The 27,471-nt window shown below is 33.3% G+C and overlaps 1 protein-coding gene across 1 annotated transcript in view; it reads left to right on the forward strand.

Annotated features, from left to right (window-relative positions):
* The window catches only part of LOC129248687 (uncharacterized), a 151,920-nt gene that overhangs the window by 88,847 nt on the left and 35,602 nt on the right, over positions 1 to 27,471 (forward strand). Inside the window, exons 6-7 of the mRNA XM_054888316.1 lie at positions 12,417 to 12,556; positions 12,946 to 13,153. Of these exons, the coding sequence (XP_054744291.1) occupies positions 12,417 to 12,556; positions 12,946 to 13,153 (348 nt within the window). The remainder of the gene's footprint in view (positions 1 to 12,416; positions 12,557 to 12,945; positions 13,154 to 27,471) is intronic.

A 27,471-nucleotide genomic window follows, 5' to 3' on the forward strand; every position in this document is an offset into this window, starting at 1 on the left:
TTTTAACAATTATTTTAATATTTCCCTTGAAAAAAATTCTTCCTTTTTATTAGAAATCGCTTTAAGAGACTTTAACGTGAATTGTCTGGAATAGAAAACATACTTTTTTATTTGTTCCCTTTTACGAAGTTTGGGTTTAGTGGCAACTTTCTATCTCCTCCCCTTTGCTGCCTCTCTCTCCTCTTCAAAAGCAGTGCTAGGTAAGCGCTGGGGTGCATGCAATTTCAACAAAAATTTTCATTTCCCGCTAAAAAAAATCCTTCCTTTTTATTAAAAGTCTCTCTAAGAGACTTTGACGTGAAATACCTTTTCTATTTGAAAAACTTTTACTAAATACATATTTGTAATTTATCCTATTGCATAGAATCATAACTAAAAATCAAATTCAATTTGAAAAATGTCCATCTGGGTAAGTTCTGAAAGCTTTTGGCTTTTCCTCTGACGTAAATACATGGATAAGTTTTCAATTGAAAATTCTTAATTTTTAACATTAATAATTTCGCTGTAAAAATTAGTGCAAAAGCAATTTTTATGAACTCTTTAAAATATTCGTAATTAGATAAAATATTTTCGCTTGCGGTCGAGCACAACTGGCCGTCCCAGAGGTCGCAGAATAATTTTCGTAACACATTTAAGGTACTTTCCTCACGAGTTCGTTGAAAATAATATTTTTCTCAGTTATAAAAGGCTGGAAGTAAAAAAGTTGTAAATTTTAGTAAAATTAGTTTGGTGCTTGGTTAATTTTCTAGTCTTTTAAAAATTTCCCTTGGTGGGAAATTTTCAGGGAACTTTTTTTTTGCCATAAAAATTATTGCACAAGCAAATTTAACTAATTTTTTGAATAAAAAAAATGTCTAACATATGTATTTAAAGTATTAGGTCTAAGGGATTAAAAATGTTTTTACCATGTACAATTAATAAAATTCAATTCTTAAATAGTATCAAATTAGTTTGCTGTAGGAATTAGTATAGAAGGAAATTTAATGAGTCTTGTAGAATACAAATATATATGTACACATACATACACATCCATACACATGCAGTTAAAATGCACCCATAACATATTGTAAATTCCACCTAAAACGGCCCTATGCAGAAAAAAATTAATTTAGTTGTTTTTAGTTAAATTCAGTCAAATAATGTCTGCCCGAGAATAATATATATATATGGGAAAATCAAAAACTATATTTTTGCCTTAAGTTTAATAAGTTTGGCAACACTGTGAACTTCGCCTATACTGAAAAGTGAGTTTACATTCTTTTTACGATGTGTCTTTATTTTACATTGTCTTGTTCTTCCTTTATGACTATTGACAAAACCCCGTTATATTTGAATATAATATGCTATTGCTTCCATTCTTTCAAAGTTTCGACATGGTACATTGTAAAATAAAATTTTTATCGATTTTTTAAAACTTTAAAATTTTTGGTCACACCCGTCCCACTAAAAATTGAAAAAGTTCAATTAAATTGGTACTGTACATTATAATCACTTGATACTTTGTAATGATAACAAAGTATGCGTAGTAAATGGTTTGGTGACATTTTACTAATTTTTTATTGGCGTTTTGGCAATTCAGTAATATAAAATAGTTGTACACATTTTTTCAGTTGGTTGTGCATCTCAATTTAAAAATAGGTACAACATTTTCAACATATGTCATGCTCCTAAGGATTTTGGGTTAGAAGTGACATGGAATTTTTTCGCTACAGGCCATGGTAAAGGCGCAGTAGATGGAATAGGGGCAACAGTAAAAAGAGCATTATGGACAGCCATTAAAGCTAGAGAATGTATTATGAAAACACCGCTGGACTGTTTCAAATATCTTGTTGCAAAACACAAATTTAATAAGATCAATGTTTTTTACGCATCAAAATACGACATCGATCAGAATAGTTCTTTCTTAAACGAAAGATGGGAAAGCGTTAAAATGGTAAAGAACCTTCAAAAAATGCATGCCTTTAAAAGAGCAGATGCGGTCTCTGTATATGCTTCCTATTCATATTTATCTGAATTTAAACAAATTTCCTTGCAAAATACAAGTCTATACAGGTATTGTGATGTCAATGATAGCGAATAAAAAAATGAAATTTTATTTTCTGTGTTTTTATTCATAATTGGATTCAATAAAAAATTTTAGTTCAGCAAAATTTTTGAATTTTCACACACCCGTCACATAGAGTGGTCACACCCGTCTCTTTTTTAAACTTTTTTTTAAAGAAAAATATGAATTTTTTCGAAAAGTAAGTATGACATACAAAGCTTGTTGAAAGCTTAAATATGTAAGGTCACACCCGTCACAATCTTCAAATGGCAGCTATGGTCGGAAATGATGCATTTTCAGTATGTACTTGGTATCAAACAAGTTTAATATTCACATGGCAGGGATTAGTGTCCTTTAATTTAAGTAACAGTTTTAAATTCTAAAATTATAACAAAAATTGCCGGTAACACGGTCACACCCGTCACAATGGAAATGACCATATTTAAGGTCACTCTTTTCGTTCCAAATAGTTTTTGCTTTCAGTATGGAAAAAATTACATACTTCCAGTTCTTACTAAAATATCTAGTCCTTTACAAATTTCACTTCTTGGGAAATTTATTTTCCTTGAATTTGAAATCTAATGCATTTCCTTGAAATGCCGTAAATTTTCTAAAACACAAATATCTTTAATTATGTATGTAAAATATTTCTTTAACTTTTGCTCGATTTTAACAAAGCGCGCCGGTCGTTTCTTTCTCGACACACCAAGTGCAGCCAAGTCCTTCTCCACTTCATCTTAGAAATTATTACGAAAGCAAATTGAATTTTCTAATAATATATAAAATATCTCTAAAATAGTTAAAGTTCTAAGGTCTCAGAATTCAAAAAAATATATTTACTAACTTATTAGTTAACTAACGACTTCACTTAAAGCCATCGAGCTGGAAGAAATTCAGTAGATTTATAATTATAAATTGGAGTTGGTTTCCGAAACAAAACAAAAAAATGCCTTTTTTTAATTTTGTCTGACCCAAGGAGTTCAAAAGCATCCAAATGTGGCATTTGTGTGAAGAAGGTAGAAGGTCAATATGTTCTAAAATTCTATAATTTTCCTCAATAAATTTTCGTCAAAAAAAATTCCTAATAAAATTGCTGAACATATTTTATTTCTCAAATGTAAAGTTCTTGTGATTTCGTATGCCATTCCGTTTCACCCCAAGGAAGATAGATTACCAGCTATGGTGGAAAAAAAAATTGTGAGGGGAACTTTGGCTGCTACGTCACTTGGGGATTCAGCAGCCGAACTCTACACTATCATTTCACATGTATTCACACACTCGCTCAATAGCAACGAAGTGTCATTGGTTGACTTTTTTCGTATATCGCTAAAATAAACTCAAGTGACATCAGCCCATCAGCTGATTCTATCAATTTCGCTCAGAGGCGAGTAACGGTCTGTTAAAGAGTTTTCTTAAAATTTTGTCCCCATGGTTTCACACTAAGAAGCGAAAACTCTTTGCCGTCCTGAAAAATTCAAATGTAGCGTTCAAATTCAGTCAAGGTCGAAACTGAGTAACTATTATTCGATACATTTTTAACTACAGGTGCTCGAAGTAGCTAAATTTTGTCAGGTTAAGTATCACTTTGGAATTAAAACATAATTTGCTATTAAGGATCCTTGTGCCTATGCAATAAGGGTTGATTGATTTATATAATTTCTAATTGAAAAAAGAGTAGAAAAGAAAACAAATACTCCAAAGGATGATAACTTTAAAAACGCCCACAAAATTACACAATGGCGCAAGGATTGTGAAAGCTGCCCAATGAATTGCATAACTTTTTGACTTACAAATCATATTAAATCAATTCACTCTGCACTTAAAGTACTCGTACGTACATATTCAACCTCAACGAGCACAATGAAGCCAAGTATTTTTGGGAACAAATATTCTCTTTCCATTCTTCTCCTTTTCTTTTACAATTTTGCTTGCAAAATTTGTCCATTCTATGCGACAACAATCAATACGAACCAGCGGCTATGGCTACCGGAAAGCTTAATGCCAATTCAACTATGCGCTGGATGCCGCGCCGCAGGCAAATTTCGAACAAAAGACGCTCAAGTAAAAGTGGCTCTCGTACAAAGCCGCATGGAATGCCTTCTGTGGCATGCTACAAATGTACTTATGTAGTAGTTGAACTCCCACCAATCAGCTACTAATGCTATTGATTTTCAATAAGTCGCGTCATTGTTAATATTATATTTTTGTTTGTTTTTCATATTTGGCGCGCATTGTAAAGATGCGTCTTTCGATAATTTGAATGTGAGTAGTAAGTGCGCCGTACGACAATGTTTCCTTGGAATTGTTAGGAGTATTTCTTTTTGGCATTTTTGTTATCAAATATGCGGATTTTCCCCTGTTCGGGTTCCCCAAAAATTATATTTTGGTGACTTTGTGACATGTTTGCTTGTCTGCCTGCTGCTGCCTTCTGTTTCTTACCTCCTGCCTTTTTTATGTGCATGCGGGAAAGTGAAGCTGTTGGGGAGGGCTATAAAATATTTCCTAGTCAACTTTTTCTTGGGCTTCATTCGTGCTATGGCTTGCGAGTGGTTCTTGTTTCATGCAAGTAGCTGAGCTGCTTAGTTAGTTATGCCTGAAGGGGTTTGAGGGTGTACTGATTTTGAGGCGCGCATTCTCTTCCTGGCTTGTTTGAAAGTTAATATTGCATGACTTCTGTACATAGTAATGACATTCCCTTCTCCACACTTTTTGCTGGCGGACGCAAATAGACCAAATACTTTATGCATTTTCGAATATAATTACATGTGTATGTATGTTTATTCCCTTAACTTATTCTCTCTTTGTTTTTCAGCTTCGTTTCGCCGAGTTTGCTTTTCGTAAATGTGAGCTTGTGGGGTTGTGGGCTCGCTATTATTATTATGCCTTGGCATGTAAAAATATGCAATGCTAATATTTGCGTTTTTATACATAGTTAGTTATTGTTCCCCCTATTCAAAAAATTTGTGCTCTGCCTAGTTTCAATGCCATGCTTACTTTTCCAGCTGCTAAAGCATTTCGTACTTTGACTTTTAGAGGGCCTTTTAAGTTTTAGTACCTATCTTACATATTTTGGAGGGGAATTCATTATCTGCTTTTCTTTTTATATTATATAATTTTTTAGACCTGCAGGATACACTCTTTTAAGGAACTAAAACTGTCTAAGGTTTTCAATCGCTTTTACACCTCGTTGAAAAAAGGAACTAAAAAATCTAAAAAATTTGTCAGCTTAAGAGAGGTGTCCTTTTAAAGAGAGTATATGTATGCATAGCGGGAAAAACTCCTCGTTAAATATATTTTACCACAGGAGGAAATAAAACAAAATAAATATGTACAGGGTGGCTGATGAATTTTGCTACATTAAGAAACTCAAATAACTTTTCTTTTAGTGTATGGAATTCATTTATTTTGTTTTCAAGTTTAAGGTCATTAAATTTTATTAAATTTAACTTAACTAGTTTTAAAAATAATTGAATTTAAATGCCCCCCATGCTCGTTGACACAAGTGCGGAATCTTAGTAAAAAGTTGTTCATTGCTGCTTTGAGAGTTGCGACAGGAATAGCCGCAATTGTTGCCCGAATGGATTGTTTTAGTTCATCCAAATTTGTTGGCTTTGTTTTATAAACTTCTTGTTTACATAAACCCCACAAGAAAAAGTCAGGTGCAGTAAGGTCAGGCGACCTGGGGGGCCAACGAAATTCGGAGTTTCTTGAAATCAGTTTATTGGGAAATTTTCGTCGCAACTCTGTCATAACAGTCTGGGCTATGTGAGACGTTGCCCCATCTTGTTGAAACCACACAGAGTTGAAAGGAATTCTCTTTCGGCGTAGTTCTGGATAGAAAAATTCTTTCACCATTTTCAAATAACGGTCTCCAGTAACCGTAACGGTGTGACCATTTTCTTCAAAAAAATAAGGCCCGACAATACAGCGTGAAGAAACCGCACACCACACTGTCACGCGAAGAGGATGCAATTCCGTCTCGTGGAATATCTGTGGGTTAGAAGTACTCCATATTCGACAATTTTGTTTGTTCACATTGCCGTTTAAATCGAAATGGGCCTCATCAGACATGAAAAGGCAGTTTAACATGTTTTGGTCTTCTTCCACCATTTGCAGGATCTTCTGGCAAAATTCCAAGCGAATCGGCAAGTCTGCTGCATTCAGTTTGTTAACCATTTGAATTTTGTAGGGAAATAAGTCTAAATCTTTGTGCATTATTGTTTGCAAAAACTCTCGGCTGACACCAAGTTGAGCAGATAAGCTTCTTGTTGAAACCCTTGGATTGCTTTGTATAGCTTCAGCTACAGCAGCGATCGTTTCCTCCGTCCGAACTGGTGGGTTTCGATGATAAGGCCTTCTTGCGACTGTTCCTTGCTCAGCAAAATTATTCACCAGTCTCATTATGGTCCATCTGCTCGGGGGATCGCCGCCAAACATCCGCCTGTACTCTCTCTGTAGCAAAACTACGGACTCCAGTGCGTGATAGCGGTGGACTATCCAAATTCTTGTTTGCGTGTCCCAGTTATCAATTTTAATAAATTTTAAAGATCAATCTGCAAATTAAAACAAAAATGGAACAGATAACTTAAAAAGAAAAAAAGTTATTCAATTTTTTTTTGGTAGCGGCTTTCATCAGCCACCCTGTATATACTAAAGTTGATTGAGGAAGGAAGATGGGTTTACAGCTATAAACGGCTTCAAGAAGTTGGGCTTAAAATTTTTTTTTTTCCTTTGCTGCTACAAACGGCTTCACGAAAGAATTGAAAGAACCAAACATTTTTTTTTTTGTACAAATTTCCCTCCTGGGAATTTTTTTGGGAAATTTATTTTCTTACACTTCTGGACTTTTTTTGTTGACAATTTAGTTGGTATTTTTTAAATCTCCCCTCTTGGGAAATTTTTGAGAACTTTATTTTCTTTGCTGATATATTTCCGTTACATTTTTCCACTTTTTTATTGGACACTTTCTTGATATTTCAAAAGTTTCCCCCCTTGGCAAATTTTACGGATTTTTTTATCTGATATACCTCCTTACACGTGTCGACTTTTTTGTGGAGAATTTTGTTAAAGGTTTAAAAATTTCCCCTCTTGGCGAGTTTTAGGGGACCATTTTCTTTGCTGATATATTTCCCTTGCACTTGTTGGCTTTTTTCTTGTGAATTTCGTTGATATTTCAAAAATTCCCTCTCTTGGCAAATTTTAGGGAACTTATAAATAATAAAAAATAAATAATTAAAATAACGAATAAGTTCGTGCGGTTTTACAACAGATGGCGTAACTTGATTATTATTCCATCGATCCACATTTCCAAACATTCATTGGAGAGCTACTGTCGTAAGGCACAAACGTCAGTATAAGTTTTTTATTTGAAGCGTAAACAACAATATTTTTACCACACTTGAAAATGTCGAATTTCGTGCCAAATAATGTGTTTTTGCGGGGAATTTTTTAATATGAAGAAAAAAGCAGCCGAAAGTCATCGTATCTTGGTGGAAGTTTATGGTGAGCATGCTCTAGCTGAGCGAACGTGCCAGAAGTGGTTTGCACGCTTTAAAAGTGGTGATTTTGGCCGCGCCGCCAAAGTTCATGGATACCGAATTGGAGGAATTGCTCGATCAAGATCCGGCTCAAACGCAAGAAGAGGTTGCAAAAACTTTGGGAGTTGATCAATCAACCATTTCCAAACGTTTAAAAGCCATGGGAATGATCCGAAATTCAAATTTCGAAAAAAAACCGCACGAACTTATTCATAGTATTAATATTTTTCTTTACTGATATATTCCCCTTACATTTGCTGACTTTTTTGTTTAAAACGTTATTAGTTTTATAAAAATTTCCCCTCTGGGCAGTTCCAAGGGAACTTTATTTTCTATGCTGATATATTTCCCTTAAAATTGCCGAATATTTTGTTGAAAATTTAGTTGGAATTTTAAAAATATCCCATCTGGGCAAATTTTTATGAGTTTTGTTTTCTTCGCTGACACTTGTTTACTTTTTTGTTGAGAGTTTAGTTGCAATTTGAAAAATTCCCCCTTTTGATTTCTTTACTCCAGGATAGGGGTACAAAATTTTGTTTTCCTTTGCAGTCATAAGCGGCTTCAAGTAAGAACTGAAAAAACCAAAAATTTCTTGTCTCTTACAAATTTCCCTCCTTGGGAAATTTTTGGGAAATTTCTGTTTTTTGATTGCGAAAGCAAATGGAATGAAATTTATAAAACAAAATTATCTAAAAATATTATAAAACATCCCTGTAAAATATTTAAAATCATTTGCTCACCCTTTTCGATCAAATCAATTTTTCTTCGTAGAACGGCTGTGAGTAAAGAAGTATTAGCGTACTTTTAATTTTTAATAAAATTCTCTTTCCCCTTTTGTTAAATTTTCGGGAAATTTATTTTCTTTGCGGTAGAAGTTATTATAAAAATAAATTTAATTCATATCTAACTATATAAAATATCTTTGCAACACATTTCAAAAACTAAGTTTCTCACTTAACTAAAATTTTTCAATTAACTTCTTTATTCCGAGCTGTGTTGAACGATTGTAATAACCGATCCATCATTTTGGCGGTGAATCATAGTTACTTGCATTGGGTTTTCCTGAAATATCAAACTGATAGTAGCATATTTTAAACTTTCTATCTGACATGTGTCACAGAACTATGGATGCCATCAAGACAAATGACTGTAAAAAAAGAAATTCTATCTTGAAGGACCCTCCCACTCTCGCTTCTAATATCATAATTTAAGTAAAGTCTCTTCATTGCAGCGCTTCGTGTTTGTCACCCAAAAATTTAAGTTGCCATATCAGCCTTTTTATTACACATACACATGCACATCCTAATTGGGTGGTACAGCCCGGGAGCAAATAAAAGGCTTAAATGTCGTGACGCACTCGTTTCGTTACAGGCGTTCAATTTTGAGTCCTACCACCTTTACGATGTATGTGTGACAACCACCCCAGCTTGACTTCCAAAAACTTCATTTATTGTCATTTGACAGTTTGTTGCTGACTTTGTTTGCTCCAGTTGTTCATATCAGGGGGGAGGGTGCAAGAAGAAAAGCAAATTATTTTCAGCTGTGTTGTCCCACTTTGCCTACGCCTTCGCCTATGCATATTTGGTTTTCTGTTGTTTTTCCTTTTTTAGGAATTTTACGATGCGTCTAAGGAGCGCACAAGCAACGGTGCGTAGTGCAGGTGAGCTACATAGCGGGAGGCGAGAGGTTGCAAAGGCATTTTACCAAAATATTTAACATGTGCTGGAATTTATGATTTTATTGAAAGTCATTGTTGTCAGCGGGTGGTTGGTATATTGTCGTTCTAAATGAAATATTTAACCTGCTTTCTCCCATATAAAAAAGTGGGAAAAAACAAAAGAACCAAAAAACAAAACAAGTTTCTATGGTGAAAATTCTTCGAGGGCAGCATATTTTATGCACATAAAACATAGCAAGAAATGTAGTTGGAAATTAAATAATATTTGTTTTTAGCATCAAGTTTAATATCCTGCAGAATGTCGCAAAGGAAAAGAAAAGAAAAAAATCAATGAAATTGGTAACATTTTTATGAACAAAATTTTGGGATTTCATGCAGAGAAGTGAATATTAGGAAAAATTCGAAAATTAATGAGTCCAAAGCGAAGAAATATATAATATGTAAGCTACAAACGTACGATGTCTGCATACTCCGCTTTTCCATTTTCGCAAAGTATTGTGAAATATAGAGCAATTAAAAAAAATCGTATCTGTATCAAATAAGTTGTGAGTGACTGTAAGTCTTTACTTACTTAAGAAGGGAAAAATGCCAACAAAGTTGTGACTTATACCATTCACACCAAACACCTTTCTGAGCGATACATTTTTTATTTGTCCGAAGCGCTCTCTCACGCCCACCAAGAAGAAGAACAACAGCAAGCCGCACACCACAAATAGGAGGAGAGCTTGGCCAAACGCCTAACTGAAGTGTTTATTTATTTATTCACGTTTTTATATCGAGAAAACAGTACGTATTTGAAATGTTTTATATATTTTTTTTGATTTTAGAAACTAGAATAACCAAATACTCCTAACTCCGATTGCTCCACCGCTGCTAGAAACTTATTTTCTATTTTAGTTTAAGGGGACTCGGTGGTGTAGAAATTAAAAAAAAAAATCAATTTTTTTTCTGATATTTCGAAAGTATGGTATCTTAAGAATATACGGTGGAATTTTCATGTGGACATTCTCAATATTATACCTTCTACAACCTATTAACTAGGTTGAGAGCGGTCCGTGCACTCCTGTACCTCAAACTTTAAACTCATTTATCTCGAATCGACTTTTTTCGGCACGGCAGGGATGAAAAAAAATTTAACCAAATCACTTGAAATTTGAATATGTATGACTATCATTCGAACTATAATCATCATTTTATTTAAATAAATTACTATTTTTCACATTAAAAAACTATGTAGTGGAGAAATACCCGATTTTACGAAGTTTTTTTCAAAACCGCGCCATTTTGTCACTTTTTAATTTTTTCGATTTGTGCTAATATAGTTCCGACCGTAACTGCACTATTTCTGATTAAGAATCTTCTTGAATTTTGTGTTTCAGATGAGTAGAAGTCTCGAAATCACCTGTACCGTCCGGGTCAGAGTTTTCGAGAGCGTCATCTTCAGCGGCATTTTTATAATAAAAAATATTTTTTTTTAATAAAAAAAAAATTGTATGCTCAATAGATGCAGTAATAAACAGGAAAAGTTTAAATATCGTTTTTATTTTTTATTTTTAATGACAAATGAAATCATGAAAATACGTAAAATTTTCGTGCTCTAGAACACCAGGCCCCCTTAAAATTAAGAAATGAAAAAAAAGAATTAACTAATTTTAATAAAAATTATTGCACATTGCTTTTGCTATAAAGAAGTCAAATGTTTAAGTAGATTTTTAGATCTTCGTATTCTTCGTCCGCTGTTCTATCACAAAAGTATGCTCGAATTTTTTCTCATATGGAAGAAAATAGGCAATACCATTAGCAAAAAAAAAAATTCTCAAAAATCAAACTTTTAGGCACTTAAAACTTGCACTTATACCCAAATTCAATGGAGCTAATGGTCCCTCAACTGCGTATCTGCAACTTTTTTTAATTCGGAGGAAAAAGTGCGATATTTTGCTGAACATTTGCTAAATTTTTTTTAAGTTCACACCACATTTGAAACTTGAATTTATATGGCTTTTATAGCAGAATAAACTCTGTTTTCATAAAAGAAATATTAAAATTAAATGAAAAAAAACATAAAACTTGTCAATAGGTATGTGTGCCATAGTTTTCTAAAGCAGTTGTGTTCCTTTTAAGCTAACGGGTGGTTAAGTTTCAAGGGCCGGTGTTGATTTTGAATAAAATATATTTTTTTTTTTTTTAATTATTGCCATTTCTCTTTATTATGATAATATTGGTATGGCTCAAATACGTATGGAATAAAATATTGGCCAAATAGCCGCCGCGGTCTCGGCGGCACACCTCCAAAGACCACCAAATGCAAATAGTTCCTTATCTAAAGGGGGTTAAGCTTCAAGGGCCGGTGTTGATTTTAAATAAAATACAAGTGTTTTAGGAAATTATTCTCATTTCTCTTTATTATGATAATATACGTATGGAACAAAATATTGGCCAAATGCCCGCCGCTCCCGCGCCGGCGGCACACCTCCATCCGATGGTCCAAATTTTCGATGACGCTGAGGCATAATTGAGGTTCTATGCCGTTAATGTGCCGAATTATCTCATACTTTAGCTCTTGAATTGTTGCTGGCTTATCGACGTACACCATTTACATTACTTCTGCTCATACTTTTTCCTCTTGAAGGCTAGTAAATTTATCGGTATTGAAACGCTTATCACTTGGGTAGCTGGCCTTGATACTGTGCGGTAGGCAGACACAACTTTCAGAGGTGCCGTTCGTTCGTTCTACCGTTGCTAGGAGCTTACACCGGTAATTTGTCTTTAGCGCTTTTGCCAACAGTTCAGCTCATCAGATCTTTAATGTTTATAAGATGACATTGAGCAGATGTAGAGATTATTTACTCGAATGGATACAGTCATGAATCAAAATAGAATTTCTAGTTAAAATCAAAAAGTACTATTCAGTCAACACGTTTTCAATTATCTTAATTTTAGAGCAACTTTTTCACTAAAAAAAGTATTTTGAGTGATGGAAATCTTTACTATTTCACCTTTACGCTTGTCATTGCTTGTCTGTTTGTATTCTTTAGCTGTGTACGAGTATTTCACAAGTGCCAAAAATGATTGACGTGCAACAAAATTACAAACCCTTCGATAGGGTGATTAATTTTGTGCTACCTTTTACTTATACTTGTTTTTTTTCTATTTCCAGGCTACGAGTGGATTGGCTGGCGCAATGATACACCTGATTTAAATGGCAAGCCTGTGGAAATTGTTTTCGAATTCGATGCAGTACGAAATTTTAGTGCAATTATTTTGCACACGAATAATATGTTCACAAAGGACGTGCAGGTAAGAGTAGTTAAGGTATTTTTAAAAAGTTAATTATTTCTTGATTAATAAACGAAAGCAATGCTCACACAAGAATGTCTAGTTCGAATTGTTAGAATTATGATTTTCCAGAGCGCACTGTTACAACAAAATTTAGACAAAACTTAAATAGCTTTTTAAGGCTTACAAGCAGCCTCCGGCAGCATGAAAATTAATAACAAAACAATTCTTGTGAAAATGAATAGTAGCAAATTTAAAGTAGTACTCCAACAAATTTGAAAACATTATTTTTTAAATTTTTTGCAAACGCCTTTAAATACCAAATAGTAAATTAAAAGGATATGAAAATAATATTTCCATAAATTTTCACTTTAATTTTTTGTTTCCTCATTTTTCATATCCATTTTAAGGTATTCGTGCGCGCTAAAGTCTTCTTTAGCATCGGTGGCCGTCATTTCTCCGGTGAACCGGTGCAATTCTCTTACATGCCAGACACCATAATGGATCACGCGCGAGATGTCACCATCAAATTGCATCATCGTGTTGGTAGATATTTGAAAATCAATTTATATTTTGCTGTGAAATGGATTATGCTGTCGGAAATTTCATTTGTTTCGGGTGAGTGAATATAAAAAATGAACTTTGACGTCGGATGTGAAAAACATAAAACCAAAAAAATAGAATAATAAAATGTAGTAAAATAAAATGAAATAAATAAAAATAAAATAAAATGAATCAATAAAATGAAGTAAGACAAAATGGAAATAAATAAACTAAAGTAAATAACAACTAAGCTTAACAAAATTAAAAAAAGATTATAAAAAATTGAGATAAGGAGAACAAATTTGAGCCTCAAAATAAAATAGAATTAAATTAAAAAACAATAATTTTTTTGTCGTGCTTTTTTTGTTGTGCTTTTTTTGTTTTACCTCACATATCGGATAATAGAAAGAAAATATGAATATATAAAAAAAAACTCAAAGCATAATTTAAACTAAACTAATAATATAAAAGAATTTAAATAAAAATTTAGAAGAGATTATCAAACATTTTGAGCATTTGAGACATAAAATAAAGTAAAATTAAATTAAATAAAACTTGTGATGTTTTTTGTTTTTTTTTATTCCTTTTTGTTTTTTATTCTTTTGTTTTGTTTTCGTTTTGATTGTGTTTTCGCTTTTTGTTCTTTTTGCCTCACATATCAGCAAGACCGTTGTTGCAAGTTGGGTTGCATGAAAAAAAAAACATCTCGTTTGGAATTGTTTTGAAAATGAAGTAAATTAAAATAAAAATAATAAAAAATAAATCAACAAAATAAAGTAAAGAAAATGGAAATAAGTAAAATAAATGAAAATAGACGAAAAAACTAGGTTAAATCGAAATTTAAAAAAATATCAAAACAAAAAAAAAATTAAATAAAACATTAAATGAAGAATAACAAACATTTAAAATTTTTGAGGCATAAAATAAAATAGAGAAAAATTAAATAAAATAAAACTTGTTTTCGAAGTGTTTCTATTTTTTTGTTTTGTTTTGTTTCTCGTTGATTTTTTTGTTCCTCATATCATCAAGGCCACCGCCACATTAAATATGTCCCATGGCTTGCTTGACTAAAAAAAGCACCTCGAAAATGTCCCGTTCGAAATCGTTTTGAAAATTAAATAAATTCAAATATAGTAAAACTAAAATAAAATGAAATAAATTAAATCAACAAAATAAACTATTTTACCTTAGTTAGGAAATACGTAAAATAAAAGAAAATAAAAACAAATTATAAAAATAGCAAATATTATCTGGATGTTGCGACATAAAATTAAGTAAAATTAATTAAATATTTTGTGTTTTTATTTATTTATTTTTAATTTTTTTGGTTTGTTTTATTTTATTTATTTTTAATTTTTTTGTTTTTTTATTTTTTCTATTTATTTTTTTATTATTATTTTTTAATTTATTTTGCTTTGTTTTCTTTGCTGACATACCATCGAGCTGCCGTCATAGAAAATATGTCCCATGGCTTGCATGGAGTGGAATGGAATTAAAATAAAAAAGTAATATGAATAAAATAAATCAACAAAATGAATTAAGATAAAATGGAAATAAATAAAATAAAACAAATCAAGTTAAGAATATAAAATAAAAGAAAAATAAAGATGCAAAATAAATAAAGTAAAGTGAGAGCAACAAAATTGTTATTTTCCAGTACACCTACATATTTTTTATGTGTATTTGTGAAGAAAAACAAACATTACAAGCATTTAGGACATAAAATAAAATTACCCGGTTTTGTGCTTTTTTGATATATGGTTTCTTTGTTGTCTTGTTTAATTTTTTATTTTTTTGTATTGTACTTTCTATTTTTTTGGTGTATTTGTGAAGGAGAACAAACATTACACGCATTCAAGAAATAAAATGAAATAACCTTGTTTTGTTTTTTTTTTGTCTTATGTCGTTTGGTTTTTTTGTTGCCTTGTTTTTCTTTTGTAATTTTTTTGTTTGCTTTCATTTTTAATATTTTGAATTTTTTATGCGGGTGAGCCGGTCTTAATGTCACACACGTAATCAATGTCGCCGCCACAGTTAGATAAATTCAGTTTTTATGTACTAAACGATCTCCCCTTGTTTGTAATCATTGTAAAGAAATAAAAAGAAATTCAATTAAATAAAAAAATCTTTTTTTATGAAATTAGGTAAAATAACACAAAATAAAATAAAATAAGCCAAATAACTAAAACAAGCAAAGTGGTAAAAAAAAATTAAATAAATAAATTGAAATAAAAATGTTATATTGTAAAATAAATTAAAATGAGGCTTTATAAAATAAAATTAACTTAAATAAAGTAAAAGAAATAAAATAAATAAATAAAATAAAAAGCACGCAAATTAAATAAAAAACATAAATGAAAATAAAAAAATAATAAATAAAAAATTTGCTAAAAAAAGTAACAATAAGTAAAATAAGGTAAGATTAATAAAAAAAATGAAATAAAATAAAAGAATTATATATAAAACAATGTACAAAAAAATATTTCAAAAATAACAAAATGTAAAAAAATTAAAACAATATTAAAGGAATATACAAAAATGTTAAAAAATTAAATAAAATGAAGTAAGGCCAGCAAAACTATTTGTTTCCCAAGCAGTCAATTAATTTTTGATGATATTAGATACAAACATTTCCAGCATTTAAGATATAAAAATGAAATAAAATAAAATAAAATAAAAAGAAAAATAAAATATAATGATAAAAAAAATTAAATAAAATAAAGTAAGATTAAATGAACTTGCTTTACGACCAGACAAATCTGGCCATCCTACAATCTGAAACAGACAAAAACCCTTATAAGTCTTTCGAAACACGAACTAAGGCATATAATATCTCTTATCACCGGCCACTGCCTGTTGGGCACTCACGCACGTCGGCTCGGGGTTCCTCAAAACGACCTGTGCAGATACTGCGAGGACGAAGATGAGGAAGTATCGAGCAGACATTTGCTGTGTAGTTGTCCCGGTTTAGCCAGAAGTCGCCTCGCTCTTTTTGGCTCTCCAACAATTGACAAGCTTTCAGTACTCTCGAACCTGAAAATCGAATCTCTCATCAAATTCTCGAAACGAATTAATATCTTTGACCAAAATCCACAATAAAAATCTCGGTTAGGTGGGGAAATCATATAACGTAATGAGCTCTAGGACAACACAACGGACCCAACTTGCGGTCTATGTGGCACTCCGATGCGGGGTCACCCTTAAACCAACCAACCAACCAAGATTAAATTAAATCAAAACAAATTAATTAGAATGAAATGAAATGAAATAAAGTTAAGTGAAATGAAATAACATTACATATATTTATATATATGTATATATTAGGGCGCGTCGATTTAAAAATCGCTCATTGCTCTGTGAAAATCTTATTCTAGGGATCAAAATAAGAAACTTTGCCGAAAGAATCATACCTCTAAAACGAATTCTGATGTCCCCTAATTTGGGTCGAACGAAAAATCCCACTTTTACCCATTTAGAGTGCTCCAATCGAGTCCAAATGTATGACCGACCCCCACTAACTTTGGACCGCCGATCCACCCATGGCAGTGGCACATCCCCTGGAACTTCCCTGGGGGGCTCCCCATACAATCATTTCAAAATATCACCATTTTTGGCCTTTACATGAGAAAAGAAACTAAAAAGTTCGACCCAAATTGGGGGACATCAGAATTTGTTTTAGAGTTATGGTTCCTTCGGCAAAGTTTCTTATTTTGATCCCTTGAATATGATTTTCACAGAGCAATGGGCGATTGTTTTGCCTCCCCACAAAATACACTAAAATTTCGAACCAAATTGGGGGACATCAGAATTCGTTTTAGAGGTATGGTTCCTTCGGCAAAGTTTCTTACTCTGATCCCTAGAATATGATTCTCACAGAGCAATGGGCGATTTTTTTGATTCCCCACAAATCGACCAGGCCTAATATATATATATAATTGACACTTACACTTTTTTGGGTGTTTGGCCTAGCTCCTCCTCCTATTTGCGGCGAGTGTCTTGATCTTGTTCTACAAATACTTTTAAATTAATTAAAAGTACCCAAAATGGTGTATTAACCTAGCTATCCAGGTGGTTATTTTTCTATAAGCACCAACTGCCTTTCTCCCTATGTAGTAAAAGCGACTTAAAGTCAATAAATCAATTAAATCAATAATTTCACGATATTTGTATTCGGAAATGATCAAACTAACTACCTCTCACATCTTAAAAAAACGTTTATTCAGAAAATCAAAACTAGGAAAATAAAGCCGACTTAAATTTATGAGTATCGTCTACATATTTTTTCAATATAAAATATTAAAACTAAGACTACAACTAAGATAAATCGGACTGGGCTGCAAAAAATTGGAATTTTTTAATTTGTGATATTTTTCCTTCATGTTTTCTTATTTGGTGCCACTATTTTTTCCATAAAAAAAAAATATTTCCAAATAACCCCGAAATTTGAAAGCTTTTCGAAAATTCTAAAGACAAAAAAAAACAAATGCAATTTACAAACTCCGTTGTAGTTTGTTGCACCAAACAGTCATTGAAAAAAAATTTTGTAAATCAAAATATAGCCCACAATTTCCCGTAAGCGGAATGGATGCAAATAACGAATACTTTTCCCAAACACGCACACATACATACATACACACGTATGTACTTCCCCATATAGAGAAGCTGAAAATGCTCGCATGTAAGTGCCTTTGTATTACTGCAATTGAAATCTGCTTTGGTCGAAATTTGGCATGCATGCAACATACGATTTTTGCTGCTTGCTACATGCAACTTATGCACCAACAGAGTAAAACTCAATAAGTCGACGCCTGATGGAGACTACAAAAGCCAAATGGTGCACGCACGAATGTACACTCATACATGCATAAGTACTAAGTATGTACATATGTGTGTAGGTACACGACGAGTATGGGCAAAAGCATATGAAGAGGTATTTGTGCCAGAAACATTTTTCATTGGAAATTTCCGCCCACCCAAAGATTAAAGCGCAAAAAAGTAACAAAAAAAAAATTGCTAGCACGTACTTGGATTTTTGGTGGTGCATGTGTATTCATAGGTGTATTTTGAAGTGAATGTGCATATGCATGTATGCATGTGTGTGTGCCTCTGCGGCTGAGTGCATTGCGAGTAGAGTGTGCTTTCAAATGCATTTCGAATGGAAAATCATTTTCAGCTTCATTTCACTTTCAAGTACGAATACGTTTACAAATCACAATTCAGCATGCATACATGCATATTTGGGCACATATATGCATACATACATACACATAAGCATATTCACTTATGCCCCTGCAGTCAAACCCACAGTTCTGAGTTCTCAACTACTTTATTACCAGTTTGCTTTGCTGCTGAAGTAGTTCGTGGCCTATCGCTTTTCAGTGCTAGCAACTGGTATTCTAAAAAGGCCATGCCCTACGATATGGGCTATGCATGAGCATCATACTATTTAGTGAACTTTAGTTAACCTCTGCATCAACATTGCCACAGTTACTAAACTATTTCTTAATAGACAAAACAAGTCTGGTCCAACTTGGGCCGAAAATCACCAGTTTTGGATGAGTTGGAAAAATAATTGAAAATAGCTAAAAATAGCTATTCAAGCTTAAAAAATATTGTTTTTGTGAAATAAAGTGCTACCCACAAATCTTTTTCTTATGTAACAAATTTAAGTTTTTCGAATTACTGAAATTTTCTTTTTAAAAATTATGCGTTTAATATTTTTGTTAACAATTTGTTTATTTTTTTATTTTATGGTTTAATATTTTTATTTGATAAATTTTTTTACCTGGATATTTTTTCACCAAGAATTTGTTTTTTATATCTCCTTTTTGATTAAATATCCGCTAGATGGCGCTACAAAGACAATTACACCCATAGGTGTCACACGTCATCCAAGCGACCATTAAAATATTACGATTTTACTATTTTCTTGATTATTTTATTTTATTTCGTTACTGATTTTAATATTTCAATTACGAGTTAAAGAGTATTTTTGTCAGACACGAACAGCTAGAAAAAAATTACTTTCGTCTTTCGGCTAGAAAAAAATGCGTACTATCGAGGTATTAAACTTCGTTGCGAATTGCCGCAATTTTCAACTTATTGAGCTTGGGAGTTATCGCAGCTCCACTGTATATATAATTTTTTAACATTTTGGAAGTAAATGGAACAACATCAAGGCGCACACCACAAATAGGAGGAGGTGCTTGGCTAGACACCCAAACGGGGTATTAGCGGCAATTAGGAAAAAGTTACTGTAATATTTTTATATATTATATAAATCAAACTAAAGGTTATGTTAGGTTAGCCTGGTTGGCAATAAGCCACGCATAGACCTTTCGGTCCCTAGCGATACCAGATGAAGACCGACCTCTACGAATACCCAAAGGAGACATCATGTAGATTGTCAGCGCTTTTGGCGAATCTAAGCAGAGCTGGGAGATCCGTCCTCTAGACCCTCAAAAAATGGGGCTCCCAGGCATTTTAAACGCGTTTTAATAATGTCGAACAAACGCACAGAAGGTGTTTTAAAGTTTCCCCAACATCCGCTCTGCATTTCAGGGATTGCTAACACGGACCCTGCATTCATCCGTGTTAACAATCCATATGTTGTACGCATGTGCCGCCAATAGATTATGACCTATTAGCATACCTATGATAGTTCTGCAGTCCTTTCGCGAGAGCGTAAGTACAAATTGAGTCAGTTTTTTGTCGTTAATTCTACACATGACATTTGCTGTTTTGCATGTGGTCAGATTAGTCCACCTGGCTTCCACTCGCCTTTTCATGTAGTCGTCCATTTCATGGTATATTGTATTAAGCGGTTTTGGTATGTCGTTCTCTTGTTTAAAAAGTAGTCTAACAGCACTTTTTGCTATCTCATCTACTATTTCGTTCCCATAATGCCTTTGTGACCAGGTACCCAATAGATATGCAGCCTACTGTTTGCGGCTAGCCTTTCTATGGCCTCCCTGCTCCGTTGAACATTTTTGGACTTAATACAATATGAGCTTATTGCTTTTATTGCTGATTGACTGTCCACGTATATATTAATTATTGAGTTCTTTCTTCTTCTTCTGTAGGCTAGCTCCGCGGCTTTCCCCACAGCAAAAACTTCCGCTTGAAAAACTCTGCTGTGGTCTGACAGCTTGATAGGCTGTCTTATCCCTAGTTTTGAGCAGTAAATATCCGCGAAACCTTCTCTCCGAATTAAAGTACGGAGTCATATAGTTTGTGCAACCTGAGTTCCAAATTGAGCTGTGACCGAAAGTTCTGCAGGTGGATACCCCAGCAGCCACTAACCTCCTCGCGGATTTCGCTGCCAGATCAATAGGTGGCATCCTGTTATGCACAGAGCAGCGAGTCGTTGAATCCTTTCAAACTAAAACTTGCAAAAAAAAGAAATAGAAAAAATTTGATTATACAAATATTTTTTTTGTAACATTTGTTTTATTCAAATTTTTTTAGAAATGTTTTTATACATAATGGGAAAAGTTACTCTAATTGTTTTTAGTTGTAAATCAAACTAAAACTTGCAAAACAAGAATTAGAAAAATTGTACAAAATTGAAGAAAAAAAAATTTTATTAAATCTTTGGATACAATAACATTTTTTTTATTAAATTTCTTGTCTAATTTTTTTTATATAATTTTGTTTATAAATTTTTTTTATTAAATTTTTTGTATAATTTTTTTTTATTTCCGCTTAACGTATGCATTTTCAATTATTTTGGTTTAGAGCCATTTTTCTTTCAGCACGTGGTGTCTTTTTGCTACTTTCTATCCTTATGCCCATAAATCCCTCTCTATTTTCGTATTAATTCAAGATAGCTTCGTTTTTTAATCAGGTCTCTTGAAATTTACCCTAGAATTTTATGTTGGATCCAAGACTGCTAGGAAAGTTGTGGAAGACAATAATTTCAAGCAAATTGGCCCGCCTTAATGTACATTTTTAATTTTTATTTGTTCTCCAACTTAATGAAGGAGAAAAAAAATAGTGTTTACCAAAATAAATGAATTATTTCAGAAATAAATAAATTAATAAAAAAAATTTAAAAAAAAATTAAAAAAAAAATTAAAAAAAAAATTAAAAAAAAATTAATTTAACAAAAAATTAATTAATGAATAACAAAGGCAACAATAAAAGCATTTAGATTTATGGAAAGCATTTTTTTTTTGCATGGCTATGGCTCCAATCGGAACAAATAAAATTTAATTATTACATAAATACAAATTGACCCGCCCTAATGTAGAGTTTTATTTTTTTATTTGCTCTGATACTTTATGAAGGCGAGTGCAAAAAAAATTAATTATTACAAAACTAAATTAATTATTAGAAAAATAAAATGCATTAATAAAAAATTCAAAAAAATAATTGTTACAAAAAAATGAATTAATAAATATTAATAAAAAATAAATTAATTAAAAAATAAGTAAATTAAAAAAATTCATTTATTAATAAATGCATGATAACAATATAAACAACAAGCATTATGGAAGAAAATTTATTTTGCACGTAGGTCCATTTGGGCATTTTGTAACTAGTACAATTGCGACCACTGTGTAACTAGTATGCCTTCTACCGTCAATACCAAAAAGGGTAATGCACAGTTTTAATTTGTTTATTTGTTCTGAAACTTCGTGAAAGCGAATACAAATAAAAATTAATTATTACAAAAATAAATTATTTCAGAAAAAAATAAATTAATAAAAGAAAAGAAATAAATTAAAAAAATTAATTAATCGAAAAATAATTAAATAAATTAAAGAAAATTAATTAATTAAAAAATAATTAAATAAAATTAATTAATGAAAAAAAATAATTAGATTAACTAAAAAAATTAATTATATTAATTACAACAATATAGTGCAAACAACAAGCATTATGAAAGAAAATTTATTTTGCATGTAACTCCAATTAGTCATTTTGTAACTAGTACGATTCGGCAACTGTGTAACTACCTCCTACCGTCAAATACCAGTACATCAACCAGAATGTCTACCAAGTAGTTTAGCTTTACACCCCAGCGATATTTACTTATGAACTATGAAAGTATGCACGTAAGTTTGTGCGTGTGCATCTGTGACTTTTATATTTGCATACAATGTACATTTGTTCGTGTTAATGCGCTTGTGTGTACATATGTTGTAAGCGGTAGTGGCCATTGTCGGCTAGCAATCGCAATCACAATCGAATTCATATTCATTTGTCGTTGAAGTAAAATAGCGTATACATATAAATATATATTTTTCCAACATTTCACCCAACAACAATCAGTGATGAATTCGAGTGGTACGAGCGAGTGCAGGCGTACCCATTTGCTTACAAATTGACTCGTGCAAATACATTGTAGGATATTGCTGCATGTCCGGTTGTAAGGCGGAAATGCAGGAAAGTCAGTTAGAAGTAAGTAAGTGGAAATAACTAGCAAAAGAGTAGCTTGCAAAATAGTGCCAAAGCAGCCGAAGACAGAATCACGTAAGAGAAAGTCAATAATAAAATGCAAAGAGGGCGATTTCGTATTCGTAAAAATACTGCTTATTATTTGTACTTATCCGAAAGAGGTGGGTACTTATTTAGGTAGAAATATTAAACAGAAAAAAGCACAAGTTTTATAAACCTCAGGTCTTAAATAGTGAAAACGCAAAAGAAATATTCGACATAAAAGCTTTTAGATTACTGGTAATGAAGCAGTGAAGCACTCAGATCTCAAAAAGTAACTATTGGCTAATACGCGCTTGATACGAGTATCCCGAAGTAAATCTCAGCTGACTATACTTAAACCGACCAATTAAGGGTTTAGGAGTTATGACTTTGATATTGAAGACCCTGTTTATTTAATACTCGTGTTAACGGCAAAATTAATTAGTAGAATCATTGCGAGTGACTGAAAAACACCTTTGAAAGCCATGGGAATGATTTAGAAGCAAGAGCACTGAATACCGTACGATTCTTTGCTTGTGAAAAGCTGTTTCGGAAAGGCTTTATACCGATACGAATAAGAGAGACACCTAGGAAAAGTCTAGCAACAAATTTGGAAAATATCAGCATACTTTTGAAAGTTCTTACAAGTAGAAACAGGAAGGGCTATAAATTTCATTGAGCGCTTAAAGGATTCGATTGCATTACCGATCCTCCACCGTCCAATTTCTTCTCAAAACCAAACTCATGTAGCAAAATCCAGCTAGTGACCATCGTTGCTGGCATTTGCGGGTGCTAATTGAGAACCTGAGTCCATTCTGGCTAACTGAAGATTAGTAGAACTTTCAACTTTCAGAACTCCATCTCTAATGCTGCTTTTTGTGGGTCTCTGCGCTAGCTAACTGTGTTAGCTAACTATTCTGCATATTTGCTACTTTCTTACATATGCACAAACCTTCTTAGTCATGTTTACTTACATATGTATGTGGAAGTTCTTGCATGCAGAATTTTCGAGTAGAGCAATTTTTGCAATTGTAAATGCGCATTAAATTAAAAATGTCAATGAATGCATTAAAATTGCATTAAATTAAAAATGTCAATGAATGCAAATATGAGCTAGAAAGAGTTGGTTAGACATGCAGGTATACTAGCAATCATTAAAGCATACTTGCAAAAGCATATACAGGGGGCTTCAATTGGGGCATAGTAATTTTGATTTTTTTATCCATATTGTAAGACCTCATCTGCAAAGGGGCCCCAACAGCGGTATGCTGCTAAGAGGCTATAATAGACGCTAAAAAGCCTGAAGCAAAAAAAATATGGCCACAAACAAGTTCGCCTGAATATAAAATCCATTTTAACAAATTATCAAAAGAAATTAAAATATTAGTGAAAGAGAAACACGGTAAAGAAATGAAACAGTTTCGACGCTGCTTAGACCCAACACTTCCAATCACTCCTTGATTAAGGTCAACAAAAAAGTAAGCGACATACAGTACCGTCCATCGCTTCATAAAAAAGTTGGGTTGAAAACCTCAATTAAGAAATCAGAGCACCTAACCGATATACTGAAGTTAATCCTCATTTTGACACCACTGTCGCTGCCTTTTTATATACGAAGCTCACCAAATGAATCTGCTTTTGATAAAGATAACCAAAAGTGAAATAATTAGCGCCGTTAGAAAAACTAAAAGATCGCAAGACACTAGAATATGATCGCATCACGGCCGAAATGATCAAAAAACCACATCCTGAACCCTTAATTGCATTCTTCTTCTTAATTGCGTTACTCATTTCTTCAATGCCTGCTTAACCAGAAAGATTACTAGCTTAGTTGAAAGCGGCATAAACTAAAATGGTGCTCAGTGGTGCACTAGTTCTGTGAAAAGTGTTTGAAAAAAAGTTTCCCTTGATCTTAGGATTAATATTTCGAAGCATTTATTGGCTATTAAATCGTAAATCTCCCATCTCAATGGACCACACGCTTTTTCTTTACAAAATCTGTGCTCAAACCAGTCTGGATTTATGGAATCCTACTGTGGAGCACAACATCAAATTCAAACTTGCAAATTCTGCAACGTTTTCAGTCCAATACTCTAAGCACACTGGTAACGCTCCGTGGCACGTTGGACTAAAAAATGCCTTTGGGAATAGAGGAACAAAAAAATTAAACCTGAAAGTACCGAGATCGTCTCCAATCACTCCCACATGAATTGGCCTAACATTTAATTTGAACGGAAGCCCTTAAAAAATCATATTTAGACGCCCAGCTAACAACGTTTTGGCTGATTATATTTTCCTTTTTGCATACCCGATTTTAATATTTTCCAAGATGATTTTCTTTAAATTAAAATAAATAAATAATTGGCGCGTACACTTCTGTTAGGTGTTTGGCCGAGCTCCTCCTCCTATTTGTGGTGTGCGTCTTAATGTTGTTCCACAAATGGAGGGACCTACAGTTTCAAGCCGACTCCGAACGGCAGATATTTTTATGAGGAGCTTTTTCATGGCAGAAATACACTCGGAGGCTTGCCATTGGCTGTCGAGGGGCGACCGCTATTAGAAAAATGTTTTTATTAATTTTGCTTTCACCGAGATTCGAACCAACGACCTCTCTGTGAATTCCGAATGGTAATCACGCACCAACCCATTCGGCTACGGCGGCCGCCTTTTTCTTTAAATTGTCTAACAATAAATTGCGCTTCTGGCACGTCAGAGGCATTAATTTAAGTACCTGTCAAAGTGAAGGTGGATAGTTCAAATTCCAGGGGCTAGATTGTCCACACTTTTTGGTGATATTAACCATTTTTGACAAAAAAGTCAAAGACATGGACGAAAGTGATGGACAAAAAATCATTGCTCTCATTTCTTTATGTTCACTCACATCCACATGAATTGCCTTCTACTCTCATGTCACCATTGCGTGTCTTCTTGAGATTGAGAAGGAAAACTCGGATCCAGTTCATCTAAGAGCTACCTATAAAATGTTAAATTTGCTTACTAGGAAGAGTATTTTACAGGAAATGTATATTTAATACTTAAATCAATGCCACTTTTTTAATGTATTCTTAGAAGTATAGACAGAATACAAGATAAAGTGTGGTTAAAAAAAATCTTCGACCTCAAAACCTATTTTCAACAAACATACTTTCTTTTTAAGCTGTCAAGTCCCAGTAGTAATGGAAAAAATATGTGCTTATATAACAACAAATGGCGATAATAACAAATATACGATTTTATGATCAGTTATTTTTTTAATTTTAACTCTTCATTTTTTTAATTTCATATATAAATTAGGTTAACCTACAACAACTGTCATATAAATCCAATTTTAAAACTTTGTACAAAAATTTATAATAATTTGAATTAGAATTAATGAGATAAAAGAATTTAAAAAAAATTCGGTACAAAGTTTTATAGCCCATTAAATTTTCTTGCAATTCTTGATCATTTTTAAAGTACAAGTTTGAAGTGGCTGCAAATTTTCGTTGATTTTTCATTATATTTTTCTTTGAGCATGTAACGCATTTCCTCCTTATAAAATAAAATGTTCATAGCTTTTTCTTTACATTTTGTTCTGAACAACCGGATTTATATTCGTCTGACGACTGTCAAACCAACACCTTTTCCTAAGATTATAGGGAATATTTTATGGTATATGGAATTGTTGGTCTCGAAACTTTGTTGTTAAGGAAACTTTGAACCAAACAAAAAAAAACTTGAATTTTAAAATTTCTACGCGGCCCAACACCAAAAATGACACGGTAACTACTATACCTACAAGACTCAACGATTTAAAAAAAGTGTGCCAGTTATTTATTCATTCTAGTCAAAGTGAATCAAATTGGAAGCTCCAAAACGAAACAAGCTTTCCTATGCTAGACCATACTTTCATTTACTTTGCTTACACTAGATTAGTGAATCTGAGAGTTTGAACTAAATACTCCGTAATTAATATCGGTAGTGTTCCTAGTGTCCACGCAAGTGGGGAAAGTTACTGATCGCCATTCACTTGGGAGTGGCCAGGACGATTCTTCTACATATGGTTCAAGCAGCTCACAACGTCCGGGATTAGCCCACGTATCCTCTGGTTAGCTTCCGAACACCCGTTCGGGAGTGAGCTAAAGTGAGAAGGCGAAGCATCCCAGCATAGCTGGTTGTGCGCTGGGTTTGGGACCCGCCACTTAAAAAGCCCCCCCAATAAAAACAGCAAGAAAGCCTCGGATGAGAACTTCCAACACTGATGACGACCCCTGCAAACGAAATAAGGAATACGATTTGAGGGCATGCACCTGGAATGTCCGGTCCCTTAATGGGGAAGGTGCCTCTGCCCGGCTGGTTGATGTCCTCGTGAGAGTAAAGGCTGACATCACTGCCATCCAAGAGATGCGATGGACGGGGCAAGGTAAGAAAAACATAGGACCTTGCGACGTCTACTACAGCTGCCATGTAAAGGAGCGCAAATTCGGTGTCGGATTTGTTGTGGGAGAGAGACTTCGTCGCCAAGTACTGTCGTTCACTCAGGTGGACGAGCGTCTCGCAACAATCCGCATCAAAGCGCGATTTTTTAACATCTCGCTAATTTGCGCCCACGCCCCGACGGAAGAGAAGGACGATGCGACCAAGGATTCTTTCTATGAGCGCTTGGAACGTTCCTATGAGCGCTGCCCCCGTCACGACATAAAAATCGTGCTTGGCGACTTCAACGCCAGGGTGGGCAAGGAGGGAATTTTTGGTCCCACAGTCGGAAAATTCAGCCTGCACAACGAAACATCCGGTAACGGACAGAGGCTGATCGACTTCACCAGATTCCAGCATAAGAAGATTCACCAAGCTACCTGGCTGTCTCCAGATCGAAAAACGCGAAACCAGATCGATCATGTTGTGATAGATGGAAGACACTCTTCTAGTGTATTAGATGTACGTACGATCCGAGGACCCAACATCGACTCGGATCATTACCTTGTTGCAGC

Source organism: Anastrepha obliqua, chromosome 5 (assembly GCF_027943255.1).
Source record: "Anastrepha obliqua isolate idAnaObli1 chromosome 5, idAnaObli1_1.0, whole genome shotgun sequence".
NCBI classification, from domain to species: domain Eukaryota; kingdom Metazoa; phylum Arthropoda; class Insecta; order Diptera; family Tephritidae; genus Anastrepha; species Anastrepha obliqua.